Consider the following 25,480-nt stretch of genomic DNA (forward strand, 5'->3'; position numbering starts at 1 on the left):
TGCCACCAAGTACTAAATGAAATGGGACCATTCACACAGGTACCACTTTATTTACTACTTTTTCTGGACGGACATTTTACTCGGAAATATTGGTTGGTACGAGGATGGGCATAGCACGAAACCGGTCACCGTCTAAATAAACACCCGTTTTAGTTGCAGCTCTGGTTGCCTCTTTTAACATCACAAGTACATTTTCATCAAACGTTTTCTTCTTGGTGTCGCAATTTTCAGGTATAATGCAGAATTTTAATTTTGTATGGTAAAAAAATATGTCTGAAAACTAAAAGTATCGAAAGTCGAAAAGAAATGAGAGATGGTGATGGTGAGGAGGGAGGGTGGGGGGGGGGGGGGGGGGAATGGGGACGGCCGATAAGCCTGTGGCCCATGGCGGCGTCGCCTGCTTGTTGTGTGTGTGTGAGAGAGAGAGAGACACTGTGTGTGGTGCAGCGCTGGCGGCGCGCGGCGTGTTGCAGAGAGCGGGCCGCGCACCGTGCTGGGGCTGTCGCCGACGATGCTGGTGGTGGCGGCGGTGAGCGCGCTGCTGCTGCTGGCCGCCGCGGCCGCCGCGCTCGCCGTCTGCCTGTGCCGGCGCTCCCGGGGCCGCCGCGGGCCGCTGCCGTCCACGCCGCAGCCGCCGCCCACCACCAACACCTCCTTCCCGTGTAAGGCTGCACTCCACAACTCCACGCTCCGGCCGCTCCGCTCTGCTGCAGTCCTCTAGAGCTTACTGGCATTAGTCCTGGGATCTATTGGACGTCTCGGGTACTGGTGCTGTGTGTGAGAAACGTAATGAGAGTGACGACACTCTGAGCGATCTGGCAACGCTGTGTTGTTCTACTTGTGCAGACCAGTGTGTTCATCCCTTCCAGATGTTCAGCCCGAGTTTCAGCTCCGTACAGCCATCACGTGACTTTAGAGTGCGCTATCAGTGGTGTTTCTGTTGCCTGTTAACAGAATGGAACACTACTAAAGTTTCTTACTAGTCATAGAGTATGGGTAAGTTGTTTTTCACAGATTCGTAACCGATCACAAAACAGACTGAGGTTGAACTTTGACCGAAACTGATGCACGACTATATGGCTAACTGAAGTTTTAGCAACTTAAGCTGCTTACTAATGCCGAATCATCAAAACTGCCAAAGTGAAATTTAACTTAACCATTCCCACTGTCCGTGAATAGTATAACCGAAATGAGGCCTCGAATCCTTCCGGTCAAATTGCAGGAACAGTCTTGTAAATCTAATCATTTGTTTATTATCATGTCCCTGAACTCTGGAACCAACATTAGAGCAACATTACGCCACCAAGTTTTGTGTTAAACTTGAGGAATATGCGAGTGTAGCCTTACAAAAATTCGAACAGATCTATGGGGAACATTCCTCATCGAGAGCCAAGTTTTTCGCTGGAACTAATCATTTTGGAAGGCGGAGAACGAGTTGATGATGAACCTCTCTCATGGAGACCTTCAACTTCAAAAACCGACGAAAACGTCGAACGTGTGCGTGCTCTGGTGAGATCACACCGCCAGGAACAAGTGTTTTACAAAGATGTCCTCCGAAGTCTCAGGAAAATGAATAATTGACTGAGACTGGACATTGCAGACAAGTGGATGCTGCATTTCGACAACGCCCCTTGTCTTATGGCCATTTACATAATGAAATTTTTTACCTCAAAAGTTATTTCTGTTGTTCCACAGCCCACAATTGACCTGATGTGAAGTATTGTGGCTTTTTTATTTTCACATTATTGAAAAATATCTTAAAAGGGCATCATTTAGGGACTCTGGCGAAAATTCGAGAGAATAAGACCGACATGTTGAAGGCCCTACTAGCTGAACCGTTTCAGCCATTCTGCTTAGATTTGGAAGAACTGCTCCGTCAATGTATAGCTGCCGAATGGAACTACTCAAAAAAGTATCATAACTTTTCTCAATCACCTAACATACAACAGTGAACTTCTGTTAGCACCACACTTGGCGTGTCGAAGTATTAATTTCTCTAACTCTCTTATAATGAAGTTGTCCGAGAGGCAGCGGAGAACAGATTAACGTTAGAATTAGTGCAGTTCACGAGAGGGTGCAGCTAATTTACTGACAGATCTGTCCTCTATTTTAACTGACAATGTCACGAATATATTGCGACTTTTAAGGCTCTGACCACTGTTCGACTTGTTCTCTAAATTTCTGGGGAGAAGTTTTTAATTTGTTCTCAGGGTGTCTAGGTAATCTATGTTTTTTGTAAGTGATCAGCCAGCCCCATATTCCTGCGTAATTATTTTTGCTGTCCTCTTCTATTGCTTACTTACTTACTTGGCAGTTTACAACATCTAATCGTATTTGTACTACCTTACAGGTTGTGAGTCAGTGTGATTGTGCCGGTGACCGTGACTGAAGTTGGAAGACAGTGTAATTATGTAGGACTTACTCGTCCTTGTTTCAGAACATTTTAGACGTTTTCACGACATTCATTTCTACTAAGCCCCGTCAGGGCGATGATAATCGCTCGGCATTGGACGCCCATAAACCACCAAGACACACACACACACACACACACACACACACACACACACACACACACACACACACTAGGAGTAACAATATAATTTTAGTTATCACATCGACAAAATTCATACTGCAACCACGAAGGTTGTCTACATATTCACCCATTAATGTGCCTCATATTTCCCAACGATCGGTGACTATCGGAGATCTAGGTTGAAGGAGTCTATGCTTCCTACTGAACGAACGTCTTACCTGGAAAATCTCGTCGTCTACCTGGTAATGCCTTTCGCGCAATCGTTTCGATCTCCAGGAGCAGAGTGAGAAGTCCGTGAGTTGCGTGTGAGGAGAATAAGGAGGGGGCAAGAGGTTGGCCAAATTTGATCCATGCAAGTAATATGTGCAATTGTGTCCTACGCTTCACTTTTACTGCTTCAATTAACTTCGTCAAACAGATTTCAGTAAAGTGCTCATGTGAGGCTTTTGCACATTACGAATATAATTCGTTAGTACCACAACATGGCAGTTCTAAAATGCACTCGGCATAATCTTGCCCGATGATGACTGGGCTTTTGCCTTTTCAGGCGATAGTGAATCTACATGTTCCCTTCTACTTGCTTTGCTGCTTTGTCTGGAGGACACAGGAAAACACACAGCTGACGCCCGTTGTGGTTAGTGCCCAAAGAGGTCATTTGCATCGGCTTGACGCAGCTGCAACATTACCGTTGCAGGTTCGGCTCTGAGGAAGCTGTGACTGTTTGTGAGTGGTGTCGAAATGCCCAAGCAGCTACCTTTGCCATGTTCAGAATGTTGTGCAGGACGTAGGAGCCTGGCCTTTGACTGAGTTACTTTTTCCACTATCGTCGCGGTTGTGACTCGACGGTCTTAGAGCACCAGGGCCTCCACTTGTCTCGCGATTCCCAGTTGATCACAGAAATATGATCTGTCCTTTTGGTCATCAGCCAGACTTGTTTGATCACACTGTAGGCGCCTGAACCACTTAACCATTGTGTCCTATGAAGGTGAATTGTTTCCATATAATTGCACCAACGCAGCATGAACTGTTGAAGGGTGCTCCCCTTGAAATGCAGAAAACGAATTACTTCACGGTACTGCACCGTGCCATCTCTTTTCGGCCTCTCTAGAGGCGTGCTATGATGCTGTGCCGAGAGGATTTCATTGCGTGTCAGCACTACAGACACGTACCTGCGAACCACCCAAAAACTGATTATCCAGCATTATATTTTCGTAGTGGTAGTTAAAACCTGAGAACGAGCTCCTCGTATGCCTATAACAGCCATCGTGTCTATGGACTATTCATTATATAGCGTCAGTTAGGCGTTTTTTCTTGTAGAGTCACTAGTGCTCATGTTCCCTGATAAAATAATACAAGATACATAAATCCTACAATGCGCAACGGCATTAAAGGACCAGTTTTTCAAAACACATAATTCCCTCCCATTGTGACGCAGAAGTTTGAAATTCTGGTCAAAGATGCCTACAACCTTCTGCTGTCCGTCTGAGTTCAGCATTAATTTTAGTGGCACCCACCACCATTTATTGTGAGTTTTACAAATGTACTCTTACAGAGAAAATCTCCGAGGTGCTGTTAGGCGCATGGAAGTAGGCAACCACGTGATACAACTACCTTCCTGCAGGCGCCTTGCACTACTGCCAAGGTTTTCTCTGTAAAGTCACATTTTTAAAAGTCTCAGTAAATCTGACACGAGAAAATAAAGAAAGTACAGTTATTAAACGAAGCAATACACAGCCGCACCATACACATGGAGATCTCGCCTGGCACACCTTATTCGAAGGTAGAGTCACAGTGATATCCTCATGAGATTTTTAAGATAAGGAAAGAAAGGTTTTCTCTGTAAAGTCACATTTTTAAAAGTCTCAGTAAATCTGAGGGGAGAGGGCTGCCACCAAAGTTATTGCTGAGCTGGGAGGTCCTTTGCCGTTTTATTCACGCATATATCAGTGTCACACCCCTCTGTGATCACACCAAACAAGGGCGTCGAACAGAAGCACTGAAGAAGCATATGACCCGTTTGCTGCATCCGATCACGTTCACGTTTCGCCGAATGGTTTTGCGCGGTCCCGAGTGGTTCCATCCGGTACGCCAGAGCAAAAATTACAGTCACACTGCACTCCAGAAGGGTGAGACCACATTCAACGGGGGGAAAGGGGGAGCTAGTCCACTATGTCATTAGAAAAGAGTTGAATCGTCAGGGAGATGTCAGTAGTATCAAAGATTGTCAAGAAAGTCCTCCTGTTGCTCAAAGCACTGCAAATTGTCGTTTCCGACCGCTAAAATGGTCTGAATCAACATCCCAAGAGGATGGATAGTTTCATTGGTGCCATTTTTGTCACACCCTGAGGTCTTTTCGTGTCGATTCTGTGTAGCGGTGTGTGTGAAATGTTTTTGCCGGTCAGTCATCAGAAAACCGCTGGGCGTCGTGCTTTTGATGTCTAGCAAACAGGCGTCGAATGAAGAGGTGAAATGTGGGCAAGACGTAGTGTGAGGAACTTCCCATAGCGTGACACGTCCAAGGCGGTTTTCCGCAGAATTGCGGTGAACTGTGGTGCTAATGGGATATCATTAACACGTTGTACATTTTGAGCCCTGGCCTTGTTTTTCTCACGTGTTGACGCCTTCCTACTGGGAGCGTCGTCGGCACGGGTGTGGCGTCGCAGGGCGCCACTAGAGAGAATGGTTGTAGGCATCTGTGAGCCAAACTCCAAACTTAGGCTTCGTAACGGGAGACAGTAATGTGGTTTCGAAACATTTATAATTCAACTTTGTTGTACTATTGTATTTACGTTAGTTAATCTGCAATCACTATGATTCTATAAGCTTTCGCGGAAGACACAATATTCCTTCATTTTTAGGGTGTACATCAGGGACAGTAATACTTCTTCGTCTGATATTTCGACAGTAATCCTACCTCTTGAAGGTGAGTCGGTGACAGAGTTGTGAGTCTCAGGCATGCTTGTTATACCCTGAAACGTTAAAAACACGCGAAAGGAAGCTAAACTGTAGGGTGAAATGCCTATGCATCACAGATAAGTCAGGCAGCACAACAGCACCGGTCATAGACGAAACTGATGCGTAGAAAGTGGACATGCAGCAAGAGTGGAATTTAAACAAAAACAGTGTGGATAATGTTAAATAGGGAAGACTACACATACTGCATAAAAAAGGTGCCGTCTTCTACAGCCTAACAAATCTGCGTATTTCAACTGATTATTCCAGAAATTACGCATAAGCTAAGATTTTGGCCACAGTCCTATCCTAATGGGATTCACTGTTCAAGGAAGCTGTGGAAATATACGCGGTAAACAGCCTGCTCAATCGAGACGAGAGTTTCCATCTCGACAGTTGATGGCTCCTCTGATTTCACTGCACCGCCCTGAAAAAAGTTTTGCATTCTGAATCTTCTCACGTTAGCGTTCCGACAGTTGACACTGATTTTGATGATTGACTACGTATTTAATTAACTTTTTATACCTGGGATTCACAGTCATGTAGAACTTTATAAAATACGTCATATTTACGCCAGTGAATGTAACACTTTCATTATTTCACCATTGCAATTTCGGCCTTAGGTCATTATCAAGTGAAGATGTTATAGCTATTACGCCATGTCAGCTCATTGTAGGTTGACAAGGCCTGATAGCCTAAGGCCGAAACTGCAGTCATGAAATAAATGTAGTGTCACAGTCAATGGCGTAAATATGATGTCTTTTATAAAGACTACGTATTTGTCCTATATTTGCTTACATCCTGCTGGTGCGACATTTTCATTTTTGACTAATAAATTTTATATTTAGATTCAATGTTCTATTGGCGTATTAGCTGTAACACATATGCTGTTCACTCCATAATGTAGCTTTCTATGGTTTATACATAGGCACGTTTTGACACTTGCAAGTCAGTCATTGATTCACCTCGAAGATGGTTGTAAGGTTCACATCCTGGCTAGACGCCCAAAATATGATGGAAAATTATCGTTAGTTTGTTGCCCAATTGCGAGGGTGTTCATTATCATATGTATCTTTCAACAGATGTGAAAAGTGTATTCAGTAATTTTCTTGTCAAAAACAAGTACTGATGAGTAAATGCTTTTCGGCGACATTTTTTCTGGTGACTTATCTGCAAATGTGTAACGAAATGAGGGCAGATGCTCAGCCAGAGGACATACGCGACGTAAGTTAGCAGCAAGATATCACCGAAAAACGTTCTGTTTGTACGGAGATGAGATCATTAGAAAATTTTGTGAAATGCAGGAAGACTTGTGTAGGCTGGCGTAATATTGCAAAGAGTGGCAGCTGATTTGTAACAAAAACTTATCTCTTTCACAGGTAAAAAGATACAATGTGTTTTGACACACAATCCTCGATAAATCAGTGGAATCAGGTAAAACCCCGAAATATTTAGTGCTACTCATCCGAAGTGGTTCATGGTGATGGTTCCTGTAGTCATGTCCTAGTTCATGAACAACGGGCAACATATGAATGGCCAAGTAAGTGGTCCCGACAGTCGGGATACCAGTTACTTTGGAATAAGGCTGGGCATCTCGAACATATTCTGAGTCGTGGTCACCTTTGTGTTCATACGGCAAAGACTACCAAATCCACCGGTTAGTCCCTCAACCGTTAGGGGTAAAACCTAATGGGACTCGGGGCAAGTAAGGCTAGCAACCTGCTTCCCTGGTACTTTAAATATGATAGTGGCAACAATCAGAGCAAAATGCCTCGGACCTTTGGAGGTGACGGAGTCCCACCTCTAACTGACAAACCAGGGACTCCTAAGATACGACTTGGCAAACAAATGGTAATAAGATGGGGAGCTATTAATATCAATGGGGGCTACTCTGGGAAGAAGGTAGAGCTGGCAGAGGCTGCAAGTAAGATAGGGCTGGACGTTTTAGCTGTTAGTGACATTCGGGTAAGGGGTGAGAAAGAAGAGGAAGTGGGAGAATACAAGGTCTACCTGTAAGGAGTCAAAACAGGAATAGCACAATGGGGTGTAGGGCTTTACATCAGGAAAGGAATGGAACCTGACGTAGTTGCAATAAGGTATGTAAACGAACGACTGATGTGGATGGATTTGACAGTGTCTAGCAAGAAAATTAGGATTGTGTCAGTATATTCGCATTGTGAAGGGACAGATCAAGATAAGATGGATAGTTTTTATGAGGCACTCAGTGATGTAGTTGTTAGAGTAAAGGACAAGGACAGTGTTCTGTTCATGGGTGATTTTAACACCAGGATTGGAAATCGAACAGAAGGGTCAGAAGGGTATGAAAAGGTTATGGGCAAATTTGGAGAGGATACGGAGGCCAACAGGAACGGGAAACAACTCTTGGATTTCTGTGCCAGTATGGGCTTAGTAATCTCAAACTCCTTTTTTAAACATAAGAACATTCACCGGTATACTCGGGAAGGCAGGGGAACCAGATCTGTCATTGACTATATAATAACAGATCAGGAATTCAGGAAGGCTGTGAGGGACACACGTGTATTCAGGGGATTCTTTGATGACACTGATCATTATTTAATCTGCAGTGAAATTGGGATTGTGAGGCCGAAAGTGCAGGTGGTCAGGTCCATATGTAGGAGGATAAGAGTGGAGAAACTTCAGGATAAGGAAATCAGGCACAAGTACATACCAGCGATCTCAGAAAGGTACCAGTTAGTTGAGTGTAGTCAATTACAGTCATTGGAAAAGGAATGGACAAGGTACAGGGACACAGTACTAGAAGTGGCTAAAGAATGTCTTGGTACAGTAGTGTGTAAAAGTAGGATGAAGCAAACAGCGTGGTGGAATGACACAGTCAAGGCAGCTTGTAAAAGGAAAATGAAGGCGTATCAAAAATGGCTACATGCTAGAACCCAGGTAGACAGAGAAATTTATGTTGAAGAAAGAAACAAAGCCAAACAGATAGTTGCAGCATCCAAGAAGAAATCTTGGGAAGACTTTGGAAACAGGTTGGAGACTATGGGTCATGCTGCTGGAAAACCATTCTGGAGTGTAATTAGCAGTCTTCGAAAGGGAGGTAAGAAGGAAATGACAAGTATTTTTGACAGGTCAGGAAAACTGCTGGTGAATCCTGTGGGTGCCTTGGGCAGATGGAGGGAATATTTTGAAGAGTTGCTCAATGTAGGTGAAAATACGATCAGTAATGTTTCAGATTTCGAGGTAGAATGGGATAGGAATGATGATGGAAGTAGGATCACATTTGAGGAAGTGGAGAAAATGGTCTATAGATTGCAGTGCAATAAAGCAGCTGGGGTGGATGAAATTAAGTCGGAACTCATCAAATACAGTGGAATTTCAGGTCTTAAATGGCTACACAGGGTAATTGAAATAGCCTGGGAGTCGGGACAGGCTCCATCAGACTGGACAAAAGCAGTAATCACACCAATCTTTAAACATGGAAACAGAAAAGATTGTAACAACTACAGAGGTATCTCTTTAATCAGCGTTGTGGGTAAAATCTTCTCAGATATTGTTGAAAGGAAAGTGCGGGTATTAGTTGAGGACAAATCGGATGAAAATCAGTGTGGGTTTAGGCCTCTTAGAGGTTGTGAGGACCAGATCTTTAGCTTACGGCAAATAATGGAGAAGTGTTATGAGTGGAACAGGGAATTGTATCTATGCTTTATAGATCTAGAAAAGGCATATGACCGGGTTCCTAGGAGGACATTATCGTCTGTTCTACGAGATTATGGAATAGGAGGCAAACTTTTACAAGCAATTAAAGGTCTTTACATGGATAGTCAGGCAGCAGTTAGAGTTGACGGTAAATTGAGTTCATGGTTCAGAGTAGTTTCAGGGTTTAGACAAGGCTGCAACCTGTCTCCACTGTTGTTTATATTATTTATGGATCAAATGTTGAAGTCAGTAGAGTGGCTTGGTGAGATTAAGATATGTGAACACAAAATAAGCAGTCTTGCATATGCAGATGACTTAGTTGTGATGGCAGATTCGATTGAAAGTTTGCAAAGTAATATTTCAGAGCTAGATCAGAAATGTAAGGACTATAGTATGAAGATTAGCATCTCCTAAACGAAAGTAATGTCAGTGGGAAGGAAATATAAACGGATTGAGTGCCAAATAGGCGGAACAAAGTTAGAACTGGTGGACGGTTTCAAGTACTTAGGATGCATATTCTCACAGGATGGCAACATAGTGAAAGAAGTGGAAGCGAGGTGTAGCAAAGCTAATGCAGTGAGCGCCCAGCTACGATCTACTCTCTTCTGCAAGAAGGAAGTCATTACCAAGACTAAGTTATCTGTGTACCGTTAAATCTTTCGACCAACTTTGTTGTATGGGAGCGAAAGCTGGGTGGATTCAGGTTACCTTGTCAACAAGGTTGACGTTACGGATATGAAAGTAGCTAGGATGATTGCAGGTACTAGTAGATGGGAACAATGGCAGGAGGGTGTCCACAGTGAGGAAATCAAAGAAAAATTGGGAATGAACTCTATAGATGTAGCAGTCAAGGCGAACAGGCTTAGATGGTGGGGTCATGTTACACGCAGGGGAGAAGCAAGGTTACCCAAAAGACTCATGGGTTCAGCAGTAGAGGGTAGGAGGAGTCGGGGCAGACCAAGGAGAAGGTACCTGGATTCGGTTAAGAATGATTTTGAAGTAATAGGTTTAACATCAGAAGAGGCACCAATGTTAGCACTGAATAGGGGATCATGGAGGAATTTTATAAGGGGGCTATGCTCCAGACTGAACGCTGAAAGGCATAATCAGTCTTAAATGATGATGGTGATGATGATGATGATGACTCATCCGAAGTTGTTTAAGGTGAAACATCTGCATAAAGGTGGAGACCTGCTGATTACTGTCAGAAATCCTCTGGAAGAATGCAGAGGAAATATAATATATTCATAAAATAGTTCGTTTAGAGAATGTTGTTCCAACTAGTTACTGAGTATTGCTAATCAGAGTGGGGCGATCAATAAGTGGAAGTTATTAGAGAGATAGCAGAGACTCGGGGAAGGACTGCACGACTCGTCACGGCTTTGGTTAGCCAGCGCTAGTACGTCGCAAAACGGATCCATAAATATCAAGAACAGACTCTGCAGGAAAGGCGTTGTGGATCACGGAACGAGTGAATTATTCTTAAATACCCAAGAGAGGACCTTATACAGCTGAGAAATACGGTACTCTGTAGACTTTGTTTCCTTTGAGATCCACAGCTTCTAAGCGTTTAATGAAAGAAAAAATTTTCCGTTGTGGGCTGTATGGTGTTTTATTAAAATCGTGTTACTAGTTAATTTCGGCCGTGAGCCATTGTCAAGCACCTGAAATAAATCAACGTGGAAGAGCATCATATATATGCGTTGATCGTCATGTGTAAATAAAGTATTCCATAACTCACATTAACTTAACCAGATTTACAGAGCAGTAACATTATAGAGCAGTAACATTATAGAGCAGTAACATTACTTACATTTACTAAGTCATGTATTACCTGTTGTGCTCGTCATATTCTTTTATGTCACACACACAAAACCGGAAGTCGCACTCTAAGTGCTGCAGCCTGACAACTAAAACAGCTCTTATGATGTTGTCAAAGATACCCTTACTTCCGAACGTTGTAAACCTATAGACAGCTATGTGCAATTACATTACATCTACTGTTTCTGTGCCAGGTTTAGGAAGTCTGGACCAAAGGTCACTTAAGGGCATATATATTCTTTACACTGCTTTAAAATCATCTATGAAAGTATGAACATCTTAAAATATTGACGGCGAAAGAATTTATCCATTATTGGTTTGTCAGACTTAGCGAAAACATTCTAACGTGGTCATCAGTGACTTAAGGTAACGTACAGGTATACGGAGACTATTTTACTGACATATTGTACAGATGAATGACTCATAAATCTGTGACTATAGGTCTGCCTATATTACACCAAGCTGGATAGGAAATGATAATAGGAACCAATAAATGTATAGATCTACGTGTACACTTAAAAACCATTGCAACAATATTGCTCACAGCAAATGAGGAAACATTCTTCTCAAAACTAAGTATATGTATCTGACATTAAGTAAAACATATGGCTCAAACCACATTATGCAAAGAAAAACGTATGGAACCAAGTAGCAATGGCTGGAAAACACAGGTAAAAATAATTCCGAGATATGTATCGAATTAATATAACAGCTACTACAAACAATATCATAGGTCTTGAGTGTGTGACGATAACATACAGAGGTCAACTAAATGACATTTCATGTTACATTACTCTTTTACAAAACTGTAGAGTCCTCATACAGAGGCACGCCTTGTATTTTTCAAAATGGATAAAAACATCTTACGTACTAAAAAAGAAAGTCCGTAAAAATACTGATTACTGGACACATGTAGGGACCGATGACTTCAGCAGTTTGGTCCCTTTGTTCACACACATACAGGTGTCAAAGTGTAGTATAGCCCAAAAACATGTATATGCATCATATGTCCAGCAAAGTATGTGGTAACAACCCATTAACTGAAGAGAACACAAGGTAACCAGGTAGCAAAGTCATAAGATACAGATAAAAATATACACAATGACACACATCAACTAAGAATGTTGGCTAGTACAAACTACTTATTAAATGAAACAAGGGGCCAAATCAAGTAATATTCAACGATTTTTTAAAAATATAAAGATGTCAAAGATAAAATCCTCTTTTAATATCTAACAACTGATATAAAATGTAAGGCAGTGCTATTCACAAATGGCACTTGTGACAAGAAACTAAGGACTGAAATTTCAGTTCACGAAGTAATTCATGACATAAAGTGTAACCTATTATCATATTATAAAATAAACTATGAAACCATAAAAGTATAAAAACCTTAGTGGTTACTTCAGTGTAAATTGAGTTTTGATTACACCATGTAATTCATGACATGAAGTGAAATCTATTTCATAATATGAAATAAACCAAGAAAATCATAAAAGTGTAAAAACTTTTAAGGGTCAGTTCAGTGTAAATCCAAAATACCAAAGAAGCATAAATTTCACGAATGAAGGATGTCTGTCAAGTAGAAAGACTCAGAACAAAGAGTATGAGGCTGCATGATAATTCGAAGAGAGTGGAACTAAAAAGTATATAAAAATTAACATAAAATCTTTTTAAATTTTGCAAGAAATATGTTTTTCAAATCCATCTCTTCATTCAAGACGCACTCTGGATGTTTATTAAAAGCGGTTTAAATTTGCATCTCTTTAGGTAAATATTCATTAATGTACCCTTACTAGTATGAGTAAAACTTCCAGTGCATTAGGGCCATTATCAGTATGTGTACTAGTACGTAAGTGATTGATAAAGGAGGATTTATTACTGGTTCTAATATTACGATGTTCCCTCGCCTAAGTCCAAGGCTTCTCCCGGTTTGACCTACATAATACCTTTCACAGTTAATCTAAATTAACTTTGTAAACACCTGACTGTTTCATTACATCTGCCTTATAGATGCTATGGCGTAAAGATTTGACTATTTGATTTTGTCTATGGAAACATATCTGCACATTCTTATTACGGTAGGCCTTTGCTATCTCATTAGAAATAAGCCCGTAGAATGGTAATACAGCATTCCTCATTTTTTCTCTAGGCTGCTCCCTTATTAGTGTGATATTGCCAAAGTTCTTTTCTTTGGAGGTATTCTGTTTCTTAATACACGTAGCTGAAATCATTGTACTGTCATAAACCATTTCTGCGAGCTATCTCTTTCAATGTGTTTAACTCTTTACTCACTTCTTCTTGTACTATATAATGATCAGAAGTAAAACTACAGATAAATTCGAGCTTATACGCAGGCTTATAGCTAATCATTCATTTCGGGCTACAGTCGAAAAAAAGTGAGATGTGTCAAGTGCCTCTAAATTTTATGGTAGTAGACAACAGCCTTTGATATTGTAACTTCTGAATTGTTTTTCTCTCATTCTACGATGACTTTTGGGCGATATTTTAAAAGATTTACCCTCAGTTGCGGATAGTAGATGAAATAGATCCCGCCGGTTGAGGCTGTACAAGTCCCAAATGAGCTGAACACTACTAACACTGCTTTTTGCGAACTCTTCAAGACAGGGATACGTGTTATAATACACCAATTAGCGAGTAACTTTCTATATGATTAATACTCGTTAGTTTTTTACCAATGAGATAGTGCAGCAAGTATAGAATTATTAAACTGTGAAATAGTTGCAAAAATCGTTATTACTTAAGAGTTCTGAGTATGAAGAATACGGTAATTGAATGCTTCTTAATATTTCCAAAGAAAAATATAATCTACACAGGTAACCTTCGAAGCACACAAGTAAACTTGATGGAAACCAGGATGATCCGTTATAATCTGCTGTAAGAAACAATCCGGGTAACCATTTTCTGAAAATTATGGCCTCCTTTACATGCGCATTTCGCAGTTGTGCCACGGATATTCCACATCTTCCGCTGCAACATCTCAACTGGGATTTCCTCTAGCCTGAATTCTGTCGAACCGAGTCCGGTGATAAACCCACATGAAAGACATACACGGGTTAAAAGTCAGGCGTAGTAATGAAGAAATAGCAGCTTATGTTGGGGGTCTGCCGGCAAAACGTATCATACTGCCTTAGCTAATTATGCACAGAATGGAAACGCAAACTGTTCGTTACTCGCTTGTATTCTGCAGTTAAACCTATTGTCCTTACACGCTGATTCGAAGGTATCTGAGGAGTTATTCCTAAAAGTGCCACATGATTCAGATTACACGAACAAATATTTTTAACATTATCTTGGAATAATTTCAATATGAAGATATAAGATTTTTATGTAAAATTATTTGCTCAGCAGTTAAATACCAAAGTCATGCTCCTTTGCTTTATGTGCCTTGATGTGCTTGCTTCTGTATCTATTAAAATATGTAGAAAGTGGATGTTTATTTTCTATTGGGAAATGATGCATGTTAAAATAACAGCAATAAATACTTCTGGACTGGAAGATTTTGTGTATTTGATGCAAGGAAACTAACAAATATTTCTCGTTAGCAGCTGTGTGGCATGTACGCTTGGAACATACAGCCGGATTCTTGAAAAGCTTGAAAATGGAAAATTACGATTTGTGTTAACTGATCTCTGCTTATCTGTCTTTTATTTGTTAATAGATAAAGGTGGCAAGATGACTTGATATTTCTCTTGAATCTTTTAGTTTTCTTGTAGATGTCACCCCCAACCTGCTCTTATAAACTGGAGTGAAATTCCAGCATGTACAGACGACTTTACCCGTTTCTCTCTGCACTGCACTTGACATGAATCTTCCCTGTATGCTACGGCACACCATTATTCATAACCTACCGTGCTGACGGTACAAGGCCTGGAAACCAAGATTAGTGAGTCGTAGCTATACCCGAGATTGTCGGGTGGGCAACTTACGCAGAGTCACTGTTGGATGGGAGCCTGTCATGAACCGGTAGCCAGTTCCAAAGACTCATTCCGAATGTGGGGCACAACTTATACAGAAATTTTAGTATTAGCATATATGTTATTTATTGGATTGTCCTGTTCTCAGCTATTAAACGATGCTGAAATACATTTTGAGCATATGAAATTACACAGCAACCATTTATATCTGGTTCTATACATTCTTTGTGTGTGAAATATAGTAAAAATTAACTTGATATTTTTAATGGGCCTGTGAATATAATAGGAGAAAGCGAAGTACAAATGGAGTAAATACATTCATCAGCAGAACAACATATACACTCAAAATAGGACAACACTAATGATTCGCAGTCTATAGGAAAGATGGACATCTGTACGCTGTGTGAATATTAGATTCGTAAATATGAGAATCAGCTGGAACGGTTAAGAGCAGGAATTGAATGAACGGCGTAGAAATGGCGAGAAATTTTGTACATCATGTTGGAAAGAGGGAATTAATGGACTACCTCGATTTGGGAACTGTTTATAACATACAGAAACTCTGCGTGAAACGGTTCGTTGTTGGCATAGTGGAGGTGAAGTGACGTGAAGTGCTGGCTGACGTGTACAAAAAGAAAACGAACGTCTATGTACGAGATGTACAGGGTGTTTATAATTAAACTTCCACTTCCTGAGCCCGCATAGACGCTTTACCGTTGCAGACGCTCAGCATGAGTCTGGACGAGGTGAGCAGGGCGTTATTCGTAAATCAGTGTTGCTGCACTTCGTGAGTATCGACGCATTAAAGGAATGCGAAGAGGTTCTCTTTCCGCACTGGGGTTGAAGAACATAATTCTCAAGTTCGAATTAACAGGCGAGTTGGGAATTTCTTCTAGGAGAGGCCAACAGCGAATCACTCGACAGTTTGTTGAAGAAGTTGCTGTTGCCATGGCTGAGAATGCTGGACGCACTGTACGATCTTCAAGCAGCGCACGAGATGTGTCACGACAGGTGAATCTCCCTAGGCCCACCGTTGTTTCGGGCAGCAGTAGAGAAATGTCGAGAACCGTTCCAGGCTGTCACGGATGCAGATAGTCGTTACACCGAGCAGCGTTTGTAATGTGGACCGTAAACATGGTACGCAGTTAACTAATTTTAACTTCTCACGTGGAAATTAAAATGTGTTTCTTTTAATGGTGCATTCGTTATTTACCATCCGTATGTACTTTCAAATGTTTTCACAAAGTGCAGTTGCCCTACGATTACTCATTTGTCACAGGAGTGAAAGCTTAATCACGACCACCTCGTATTTGCAGAGTAGTTGAGGGAACAGATCCTTGAAGAGGTAGGCGAATTTCGCAATCGATCGAGTATAAAAGATAAAAAAGGAACATACAATAAAAACGCACGGATCGCACAAGGCAAATTGTTTTCTGTTAAAAGAGATCCTTCTACAATCCAAAAGTATAAAACTTGCATACAGAATACGATTCGTCAAACACTGCAGTTGGAAAGTAGCTTACCATATTTGCCAAACCAGCACAATGTAGAAGACAGAAGTGTTTGTTTGGAAGCAGTCGAAATTTTGTATTAAAGGCACCTGTTGATCCGACGCGTCGAGTAAGGAATTAAGTTGTTCTGCAACAAGTTCAAGAGAAGAAATGCTTAATAAGAGCAAATGCGTTGTTGATATATGCGAACATTTTAAAAGGGACTGTTGCTAAAAATTTTAGTTAATGGATGGTGGAGGCCCGAGATATGACTACATAATGCAACCGTTGATGATGCAGAACGCAGTACGCTTAAATGACGAGCATAGCTGGCAAGACTGGATAACCAACTAACACCACATGATGAAAATCAGGAGGACGATGGTTCAAATCCGCATCTACACATACAGATTTAGGTTTTCCATGGTTTCCCTAAATCACTCCAGGCAAATTCCGGGAGGGTTTCTGTGAAGAGGGCACAGCCAATGTGTCTTCACATTTTGAGCTCCGTCTCTGATGACCTCACTGTCGACGGAACGTTCAACTGTAATCTTACTTCCTCTCTTCGGAAGTACATAAAATTTTTTTAATGTAAAAAGACAGGCTAAAATAGCATGAACAAATTAAAAGAACGGAACCAAGCAAATTAAGACGACAAGTTATGAAGTTCTAGAGGACTCGCAGTAATGATATAATTGAGACAATAGGATAGGTCGCAGCCTAATGAAAGCAAAATCAAGGAAATGCAACATAAAAAACATAATTAAGGAGAAAGTCGACGACTGAGAGAATTAAATAAAGACTCCCACAGATGAAGGCTAAAAGAAAAATCTGAGTTGTTAACTGTTGCACATCGTATTGTTCAGTAGAGCCCCAATGTGAATGATGACTACAGGATGTAACAGGAGACAGTCAAATAATATACAGGGCCCTCTCCAATGTGCATAGAAAATCTAACGGCGTAAGAATAGTACGAAAATTATGAAAGATTTTTCACACAAATAAATATTTACGAAGCTATCGCTTTTCCTTTGTAAGTCATAACCGACTAGCCACAAGAATGTAAAACTGACGAATTCATCTATAGCAGCGTTTTACTTGTTTCGAACCTGCCCTACTGTTGTCAATATCAACAAAAGAATATAAGCAGTTGCTTGCTAGATAATTAATCTACACTGCTAGCCCGTAAAACTACAACAAAGAAGGCAGTATGCAACAACATCAAAGTTGAAGTGAATTAAATTTTTGGTTACGCAAATGCATTTGAAATTGGCTGATTGGGACGAGATCGTGTTATGGCCCGTGGAAGAAGGAGGAACTTGTATCAACACGTCTTGGAATTCGACAGCCACAGGTTCAGTGACTCGCCTTGGTCAAGATCCCATGCCAATATGGAATCTATGAGTTCTGGAGGGCCGTGACGCCATGAAGGATCTCAATGGCCCACAGGACTAACGCTGCAAAGGACAGATACACTGTTCGCTCGGCCGTGCGACAACATCTGAAGTAGCGACGGCTGTCAGGACAGGGACCATTCCTGCGACTTCCCTAAAGTGACAGCCAGCAGTGGTTCACCTAACGACGCAGAAGTGGTATCACGGTATCTTCCCGATGACTCCCGATTCTATATACAGCGTTACGATGGACATACTCCTGTACAGAGATTCCTAGGATAATGAACGTTGCCGTATTGCATTCGTCCTTATCATACGCGTCTAGCACCTGGCGTGATGATATGAGGTGCCACTGGGCACACAAAATTATCACACTTGGGTGGCGCAGCCGGTAATTTGGACAGCAGTTGTAATATTTCTGGCTCTTAATGGCTGTTGGTTGTGCCCTGTCTCCGAGAAATCTTTTACGTTATCTTTCAACTAGATGGACTTGCTGACTGATCTACCCAGATGCAGAGTGTATTCCTTTTTTTCCTCTCTGTCCAGCACCTTCTCCTATCCACTGGAAACTTCTGGTGAAAGGTTGCTGAGTGATTGGCACGCCACCAGTCGGCAACATGATATACGACTGACTAACTCCGACACAGTTTGAACAGCAAAGAATGACGTACCGGTGTCTGTCATGCAAGCTCAGTTCGACTCCATGCTCAGCTGCTAAAGCTGGCAGCTCTGCGCAAGAACACAAAGGCAAATGTGAGATTCAGAGGAGCACTGTCGGAAGAGTGTGAGATCAAGACCGCTATCAAATAGGATGATGGATTGTTGTTCAGCATCATGCGGGACGAAGTGGTCAGTGCAGATCAATAAATGAGTAAATTGGAATACCAAAGACGTTTGCAGCGAAGTAAAAGGTCAGTAGAGCCCAGCTGAAGTTCATAGACTTTGTGGATAGCATAAAAACCGAACAAGACGCAAGACACAGCCAGACAAGTCAAGCAAGATGTCAAATTATTCAGAGAAAGTGGACGACTTTAAGTACGTGAGAGAACATGCAAGAGAAGAAAATAGTAGGAATGAGATATCAGTAGAGAGGCTGCAGAAGATGAAATAAGCCTTCTGTGTAACCAGAGACGTATATAGTAATAAGAATTGTCCACGGACCGAAAGAATCACACACTACAAGCCGTCGATGAGGAGATCTAAAAATGGTCGTGAGAGATGGATACGGAGACCTAGGAAAGAACTGTACCAGAGAATATCGACAATATCAGGAGAAATAAAACTGAAAAGGGAACTATTTGTGGGACATTCGATCACTATGAATAAGGACAGAACGAGCAAAATATTCTGGGAAAGGACAGGGAGGACAACAAGGAAGACAGGATCCAATTAGGAATAATTTGCTCGGAACTGGGGATCGAGGTGGAAGGGAAGTACTCGCCGAGCAATGTGGCTGACATCGACGATAGAGAAAGACGCAGGAAGTCACCAGTGGAGTAGAACAAAAGAAGATCTTGGAAAAAGAGCGAGAGAGAAAAGGAGCAAAGATAAAAGACTTTCTATGAGGAGAGAAAGAAATACACTCTAAGAAGAAGAGGAAGAAGAGAAAGGGAAAAAAGAACGACGCATCACGAAGGAATTATTCCAATGGGATGCAAATCGGTGGATGTGATGTACATTTACAGACTACAGAATTTTCAGAAAAATTTGGTGATTTATTCAACAGAAAGACCTTCACAAATTGAGCAAGACAGTTGTGGGTTGTTTTACCTCTTGCCCTTATGCAAGCAATTATTTAGTTCGGCATTGATTGAAAACGGTTTTGGAAGTCCTCCTGAGGAGTATCGTGCCAAATTCTGCCGAAATGGCGCACTAGCTGGTTGGAAGGCCCTGTCCATAATGCTACAGATGGTGTTACTTGGAGAGATATCTGGCAATGTTGCTGGCTAAGGTAGTGTTTGGTAAGCACGAAGGCAAGCAGTAGAAACACTTGGTGTGTTGGGGCGGGCGGTACATTGCTGGAAACTGAGGTGAGGATGGCTTGCATTATAGGGCAACGGAACGGGGCGTAGAATATCGTCGATGTACCGCTGTGCTGTAAGGGTGCGCGAATGACAACCAGAGGCCATTTAATTTCATGGAACGATGTTATCAAATGAAACTGCATGGCAAACCATCATGTCGGCCTAACGGCGGGTGAAAGTCAGTTTCGTGTCCCACCGCTGTCTGGTGCGTCTGTAGACACGTCTCCCGCCTGGAGTCTCATTGACTGGAGTAGTATTGCCTTCAGCGATCTCTGCAGACACTCCAGACAATGACGGGATACTAATGTGACTCTCTCCCGCTGTACTGCCCAACAAACAGGAGTAATCTTCGGGGTTCGAGTCCTTTTCATGGCAAGACCCCGTCGGTTGGTATCCGCGGCACCCCTATAGCACATTGGTACCTCAGGGCTGTTCTACGACCCGTTTTGCTGCCCTTCGCGGCAGGCTATCCTGGGCTTACATTTCAGCAAGACGACACGGCGAGAGTTTCTACTGCTTCTCTTCGTGCTTGCCAAACACTACCTCGGCCAGCAAGGTCACCAGACCTGCCCCCAGTTGAGAACGTTTGGACCGTTATGGGCCCAGCTCGGGATTTTGACGCTCTAACGCACCAGTTGCACAGTATCTAGCACGATATTCCTCAGGAGGACATACAGGTCTATCAATCAATGTCAAACCGAGTAATTGCTTGCATAACGATCAGACGGCGACCAACAGTTTATCGACTTGCTGAATTGGTGTTCTTTCTCTTGAATAAATTATCTCATTTTTATGAAATTTTAACCATTTGTTTGTCTGTACGTGGACATCACATCTACGGATTTCCGTCCCACTGGAATAATTTCTTCGTTGTGCATGGTCCTGTATGCTCCCAAATCACGTACAAATTCAATCGTACATCCTTCCTCTTATACTATACGCCCTTATTTGCCGTCCCTCGTGATGCTGTAGTTATAATGGTCAGGGGTGTAGCCCCCGCTGTACCGGAGAAACCTGTGCGTAGACTTGGCAGTAAGCGTGAGGTCTGCCGCACGCCAGTGGTTTCCAGTCCTGGTGCCGCCCGCCACGGCGCCCCCTCGGCCGCATGCTCCCGGAAGAATGGCAGACGGCGGCCGGGCAGCGCCGACTGCGCCCTCGCCCCCGCCCCAGCACGGCTGTGCCCCGCCCCTCCCGCCCCCACCACGCCCCCGCCCCCGCCCAGCTTGGCTTGGATCGTCTGCATGTGTTGCTGAGTGAGCGCTGTTGCGTGACGCGTTGCAGTGCAACAGATGTACGGGTGGAACGGCGGCGGGGCGAGCGCGCGCGCCGCCAAGGTACCGCCGGGGCTGGGCCAGCCGCAGCCGCCGCCCCCGCAGGCGCAGCTGCAGCCGCCGCCGGGGCCGGGAAACTGGCGTCGCCCTGCGGGCCTCCAGCTCGGGTACAGCGTGGCCCGGGTCCGCCTCTACTGCCTGGCCGAGTGAGGAGCTCCGGCTCCGACAGGTGAGTCCGCCGCGGGCGCTCTCGCTGTCCTAGCCTGGGGTAGCACCGACATCCGGGATGAAATTCTCACTCTCTGGGGGAGTGTGGACCTTCCTGGCAGATTAAAACTGTAAACTGGACCGACTTTCCAACTCGGAACATTTGTCTTTCGGGGGCAAGGGCTCTATTAACTGAGCTGCCCAAGCATAGCTCAAACCCCTTAATTTAACTCTGGAAACATTCCTAAGTCTGTAACTAAGCCATATCTCTACAGTATCCGTTCTTCCAGGAGTGCGAGTGTTGCGAATTTCACACGAGGGCTTCTGTGAAGTTTGGAAGGTAGGAGCTGAGGTACTGACAGAAGTGAAGCTGCGAGGGCGGGTCGTGAGTCACTCTTGGGTAGCTCCGGTTTTACGATAAGAGCTGTAAAACTACTATAGTTTACTGTAGACCATCGTAAGTAAGTAGAGACTACTTTTCCTACAAGCATTTGTCTATATCCGCGTTACCTGAATGTTAGTTGTGTTGCATAGCTATTTGGCGTTACACCATAACGATCGCTTTCTTAGAGTTGCAATTAGTGCCTTTCAAGATTCTCCTAGAAAGAGGAGGCAGTGAACCGTCTAGAAACTGAGTGAGGATATAAAAGGTGGCCAGGTAACCTACACAACATTTTTGTTCTACATAGTTACGCTTCTGTCTGTTACTTAAAAACAAAAAGTATTATAGCAAAAATGAAATTGTCAATGTTTAATTCAGGTTTTATTTAAAAACTGTTGATTTGTGAAGTGAAACAACGGGCTGTTATAGTAAAAATGAAGAAAACAATGCAGATTTATTATATAGCGCTTAAACACACAATTTCCTCAACAAAAGGATAAAATAAAATAATGAAAAAGCAGAACAAAAACTGGTCAAACATCGTTCCAATATTTTGTCGAACTTATGCAAAACATGGTTTTGTAATTCATAAACAATTTTCGCATTTATCAATAATAACAAGAACCACTTGCCCTTGATCATGATGATGAACCGTTTTACTGAGTACAAAATAACAACAAATACCACCTCCATTACGACCTTGCCTAGTACGGCAGTGCGGGTCTCCCGCATCGTTCCCCTACGCTCTGTCAAGAAGCATGGGACTTCATTTCCATATATTTTTGTTTTACATAGAAGCGCAGACATTGTTGCAGATCAGCTAATAAGTATTACATATAAAATGCAATTTATATTCTATAAGGATATAAATTACTCAGTACTCTAACACTGAGTGATGTGTGGCTCTAACTGTGTGAAAAAAAATCGTCGGCGCCCAGATTCTCTCTAACACATTCATTTATGTTTCTTTCCTTATCAATGTTACCAGTACTAACTGTAATACTACCACTTACGACGTTATTTATGTAGTGTACCAAAACTACCGAAACGTAGTCTTCCAAGGAAGCTTCAAAATTGTCCAGATTTTGAGAGTTTTACGACTTTCGAGGATTTTTTCTTGAATGTTAGATCTATAGGTTCGACAACGTCTTTTTAATCGCTGTCTCACGACGAAGCCTCTCTCAGACAACCTCGCAGCCAGCACTGACATCGACGGGGAGGCGTGGCTACCGGTTCACCGCAACTTTTCACTTATTGTTAGTCATTTGGCAACACAACAGCGTAATCAAAGTGTTCATCTTGTTTTCGTGTGTGAAGTAACGCGCATATACGTACTCATCTTTTTTATTTGTGTTTTGTTTCATCAAGTAGCAATGAGCAACAGAATGTGTGTGTTTAGTGTTAACCTGCAAGCGGAATACAAGTTTTAGAAACTGTGTAATGAAAGTAACAGTGAACGTCTTTATTGCAAACTGTGTACTGTAGGATTTTCTCTTGCACATAAAGGTACGAATCATATTAAAGGCCACGTGAAAATGGTTAAACATGGGACTGCATCACCAAACGTAAGAACTTTTTTTAAAGCAAAAGATGTGAAAAATATTTATCAGGAGTACACTGCTAAAGAGACTGCAGTTTCATATCGCATCGCTAAACACAACCACTGTTTCTGAAAACATGCCTAGTGAAAGTCAAAACTGAATAAATGAACTTAATGTTCTATTAAACTGCACTAACTACGACGGTGATCAAAAATTAGTCGCAAACGGCAGATTTTCGCGCCTGTACATATCTAGAAGGTGGCAGCACATGTCTCGTGGATACAGTATTCCGCAGCCAGTACTTAATGATCTGCAGTCAGACCAAGATGACAGCTGTGGCTTGAGTGTGTATCCGGCTAGAGCAACGCTTTTTTGTGAGCAGAGGGACTGTCTGCAGAGTGCGTCCGTAGGCAAGATCAGAACTATAATTTACAGAAATTTTTGTTCAATTGAAGCGTTCTGGCTGCCCAGGTTATCCAATTATGGCAGACTGTTTCCCCTCTAGGGGTATTCCACTACCCCTAAGGCTCATCGGTCTCCTGGCTTGCAGCAATTTAAGGATGCAAATAATCTTGTTATATCCCGGAAGGTCATTCTTTAGATGCGAACGCTGCCGCCATAATTCTGTTTTGAAGACTTTTAACGTTTTGTCGAGCTAAAAGATAAGTGTGCTGAAAAGGAAAATAAATATGAGGCTGGTACACGCTGTTCTCATGTCTCTATCCCAGTTTGCGATTTATTTATTAATTCCAAAAATATGTCCTGGGTTGGGCGCAAAAAATATGGTAAGCCTACCTCTGACCTACTTTCAGAGTGACTTCAGAGTACGCCCCAGTATTTGAGAACGAAATGCCAGATACTGAGAGGAGTGAGACGGAATTGAAAATTGCTCAGTATTGGAAAGGCATCTACTCCGTGTGAGATACGTTCGAGGTTTTACAGTCATTATGCTAGAGGAGTTGCACCCTTACTAACTCTTCTCAGCAATGAAGGTCGCCTGGCTCTTGGGATAAACGCGGGTCATTTCCGTTTCCATGAAGGTGCATAGAATATACGCACATACCTATAGGCTCCTTATCGCAGACTTAAATGTCTTATAGAATTACTTCACATGTTTCATGTTGGGTTTGGAAAATGAAAATTACCTCTGCAAAAACCATTTATCTTCTGAAACAGCTCGCTCTGTTCCTCCATGAGATCCAGAACGTAATACAGAATGGCGTCTTGGTTGATGTTGACTTACTTGTTTTCAAGAAGGCATTTAAGATAGTTTCTTACAGTCTTTTAATAAAAAACGTACGAGATTACCGAGCGTCTGACCATGCTTGTGATTCGATTCAGGAATTTCGAGTAGATACCACTCAACACGTCGCTCTGAACGACAGAAAATCGACGGATATTGTACAACCATAATTTTAGGAGCTCCCAACTAAGGATTATAGGACCGTTATCATTTCCAATATATATATATATATATATATATATATATATATATATATATATATATATTCCTTTACCTACCGTCGGGTCTCGGAGGCCGTCCGTGATGTCAAATATCTTCTCTATTAGTAACTATACATTTATTTTATTTCAGTGACGTTTTTAGACTTTGGCTAGTTTGTCAAACTAGTCGTAATCTTGGGAAAAGATTACAAGAATTTGTCTATGGCTTTGTGTTAAAGTGCTCTCTCCCTTACGGGCTTCGCAGGCCCTTGGGGCAAGAAGCAATTTTTCAACAGCCGTCTGTCTGTGCAGCTTCTGTTACGTCATTTGCCATTGTTGACACACGCTGATATTCTATCATTGTTCAACAGTCCTTCTTGTGATAAGCACATGTATATTTTGGTGCAAAACAGTTGTCTGTTTTACAAACTGAAAATGTTACGGAGAAGAGGACTATCAGATGAGGAGATAAGGGAATTGTTGGAGCAGTCTTCTGATTCTGAAAACCCATCTAATGACAGTGAATCTCCTAGTGGTGATGATAATGAGATAGATGTCGCGGAAAACTCAGCACTACACAAAGATGACGATAATGAAGAATACCTTTACTAAGATGTAGAAGAACAATTTAATGCAAATTCTGTTGATCGTGACTTCTTCTTTTCTCGTAATGGGAATGAAATATGGGCTAGCTTCACAAAATCGAATTTCTGGTAGGTGGAGCGAAAAAGATGTATTGAAAGAAGACCAAGGACCTACAAATTATTCGATTAAGAATTGTGATAACTAAGAACCTTGTTTTATGTTGT

The 25,480-nt window shown here is 42.2% G+C and overlaps 1 protein-coding gene across 1 annotated transcript in view; it reads left to right on the forward strand.

Annotated features, from left to right (window-relative positions):
• Positions 1-25,480, forward strand: part of LOC124615554 — a 196,943-nt gene that overhangs the window by 127,877 nt on the left and 43,586 nt on the right. Inside the window, exons 5-7 of the mRNA XM_047143530.1 lie at positions 474-662; positions 21,117-21,161; positions 21,210-21,327. Coding sequence (XP_046999486.1) covers positions 474-662; positions 21,117-21,161; positions 21,210-21,327 — 352 coding nt within the window. The remainder of the gene's footprint in view (positions 1-473; positions 663-21,116; positions 21,162-21,209; positions 21,328-25,480) is intronic.

This window comes from Schistocerca americana, chromosome 5 (assembly GCF_021461395.2).
Source record: "Schistocerca americana isolate TAMUIC-IGC-003095 chromosome 5, iqSchAmer2.1, whole genome shotgun sequence".
NCBI classification, from domain to species: Eukaryota; Metazoa; Arthropoda; class Insecta; order Orthoptera; family Acrididae; genus Schistocerca; species Schistocerca americana.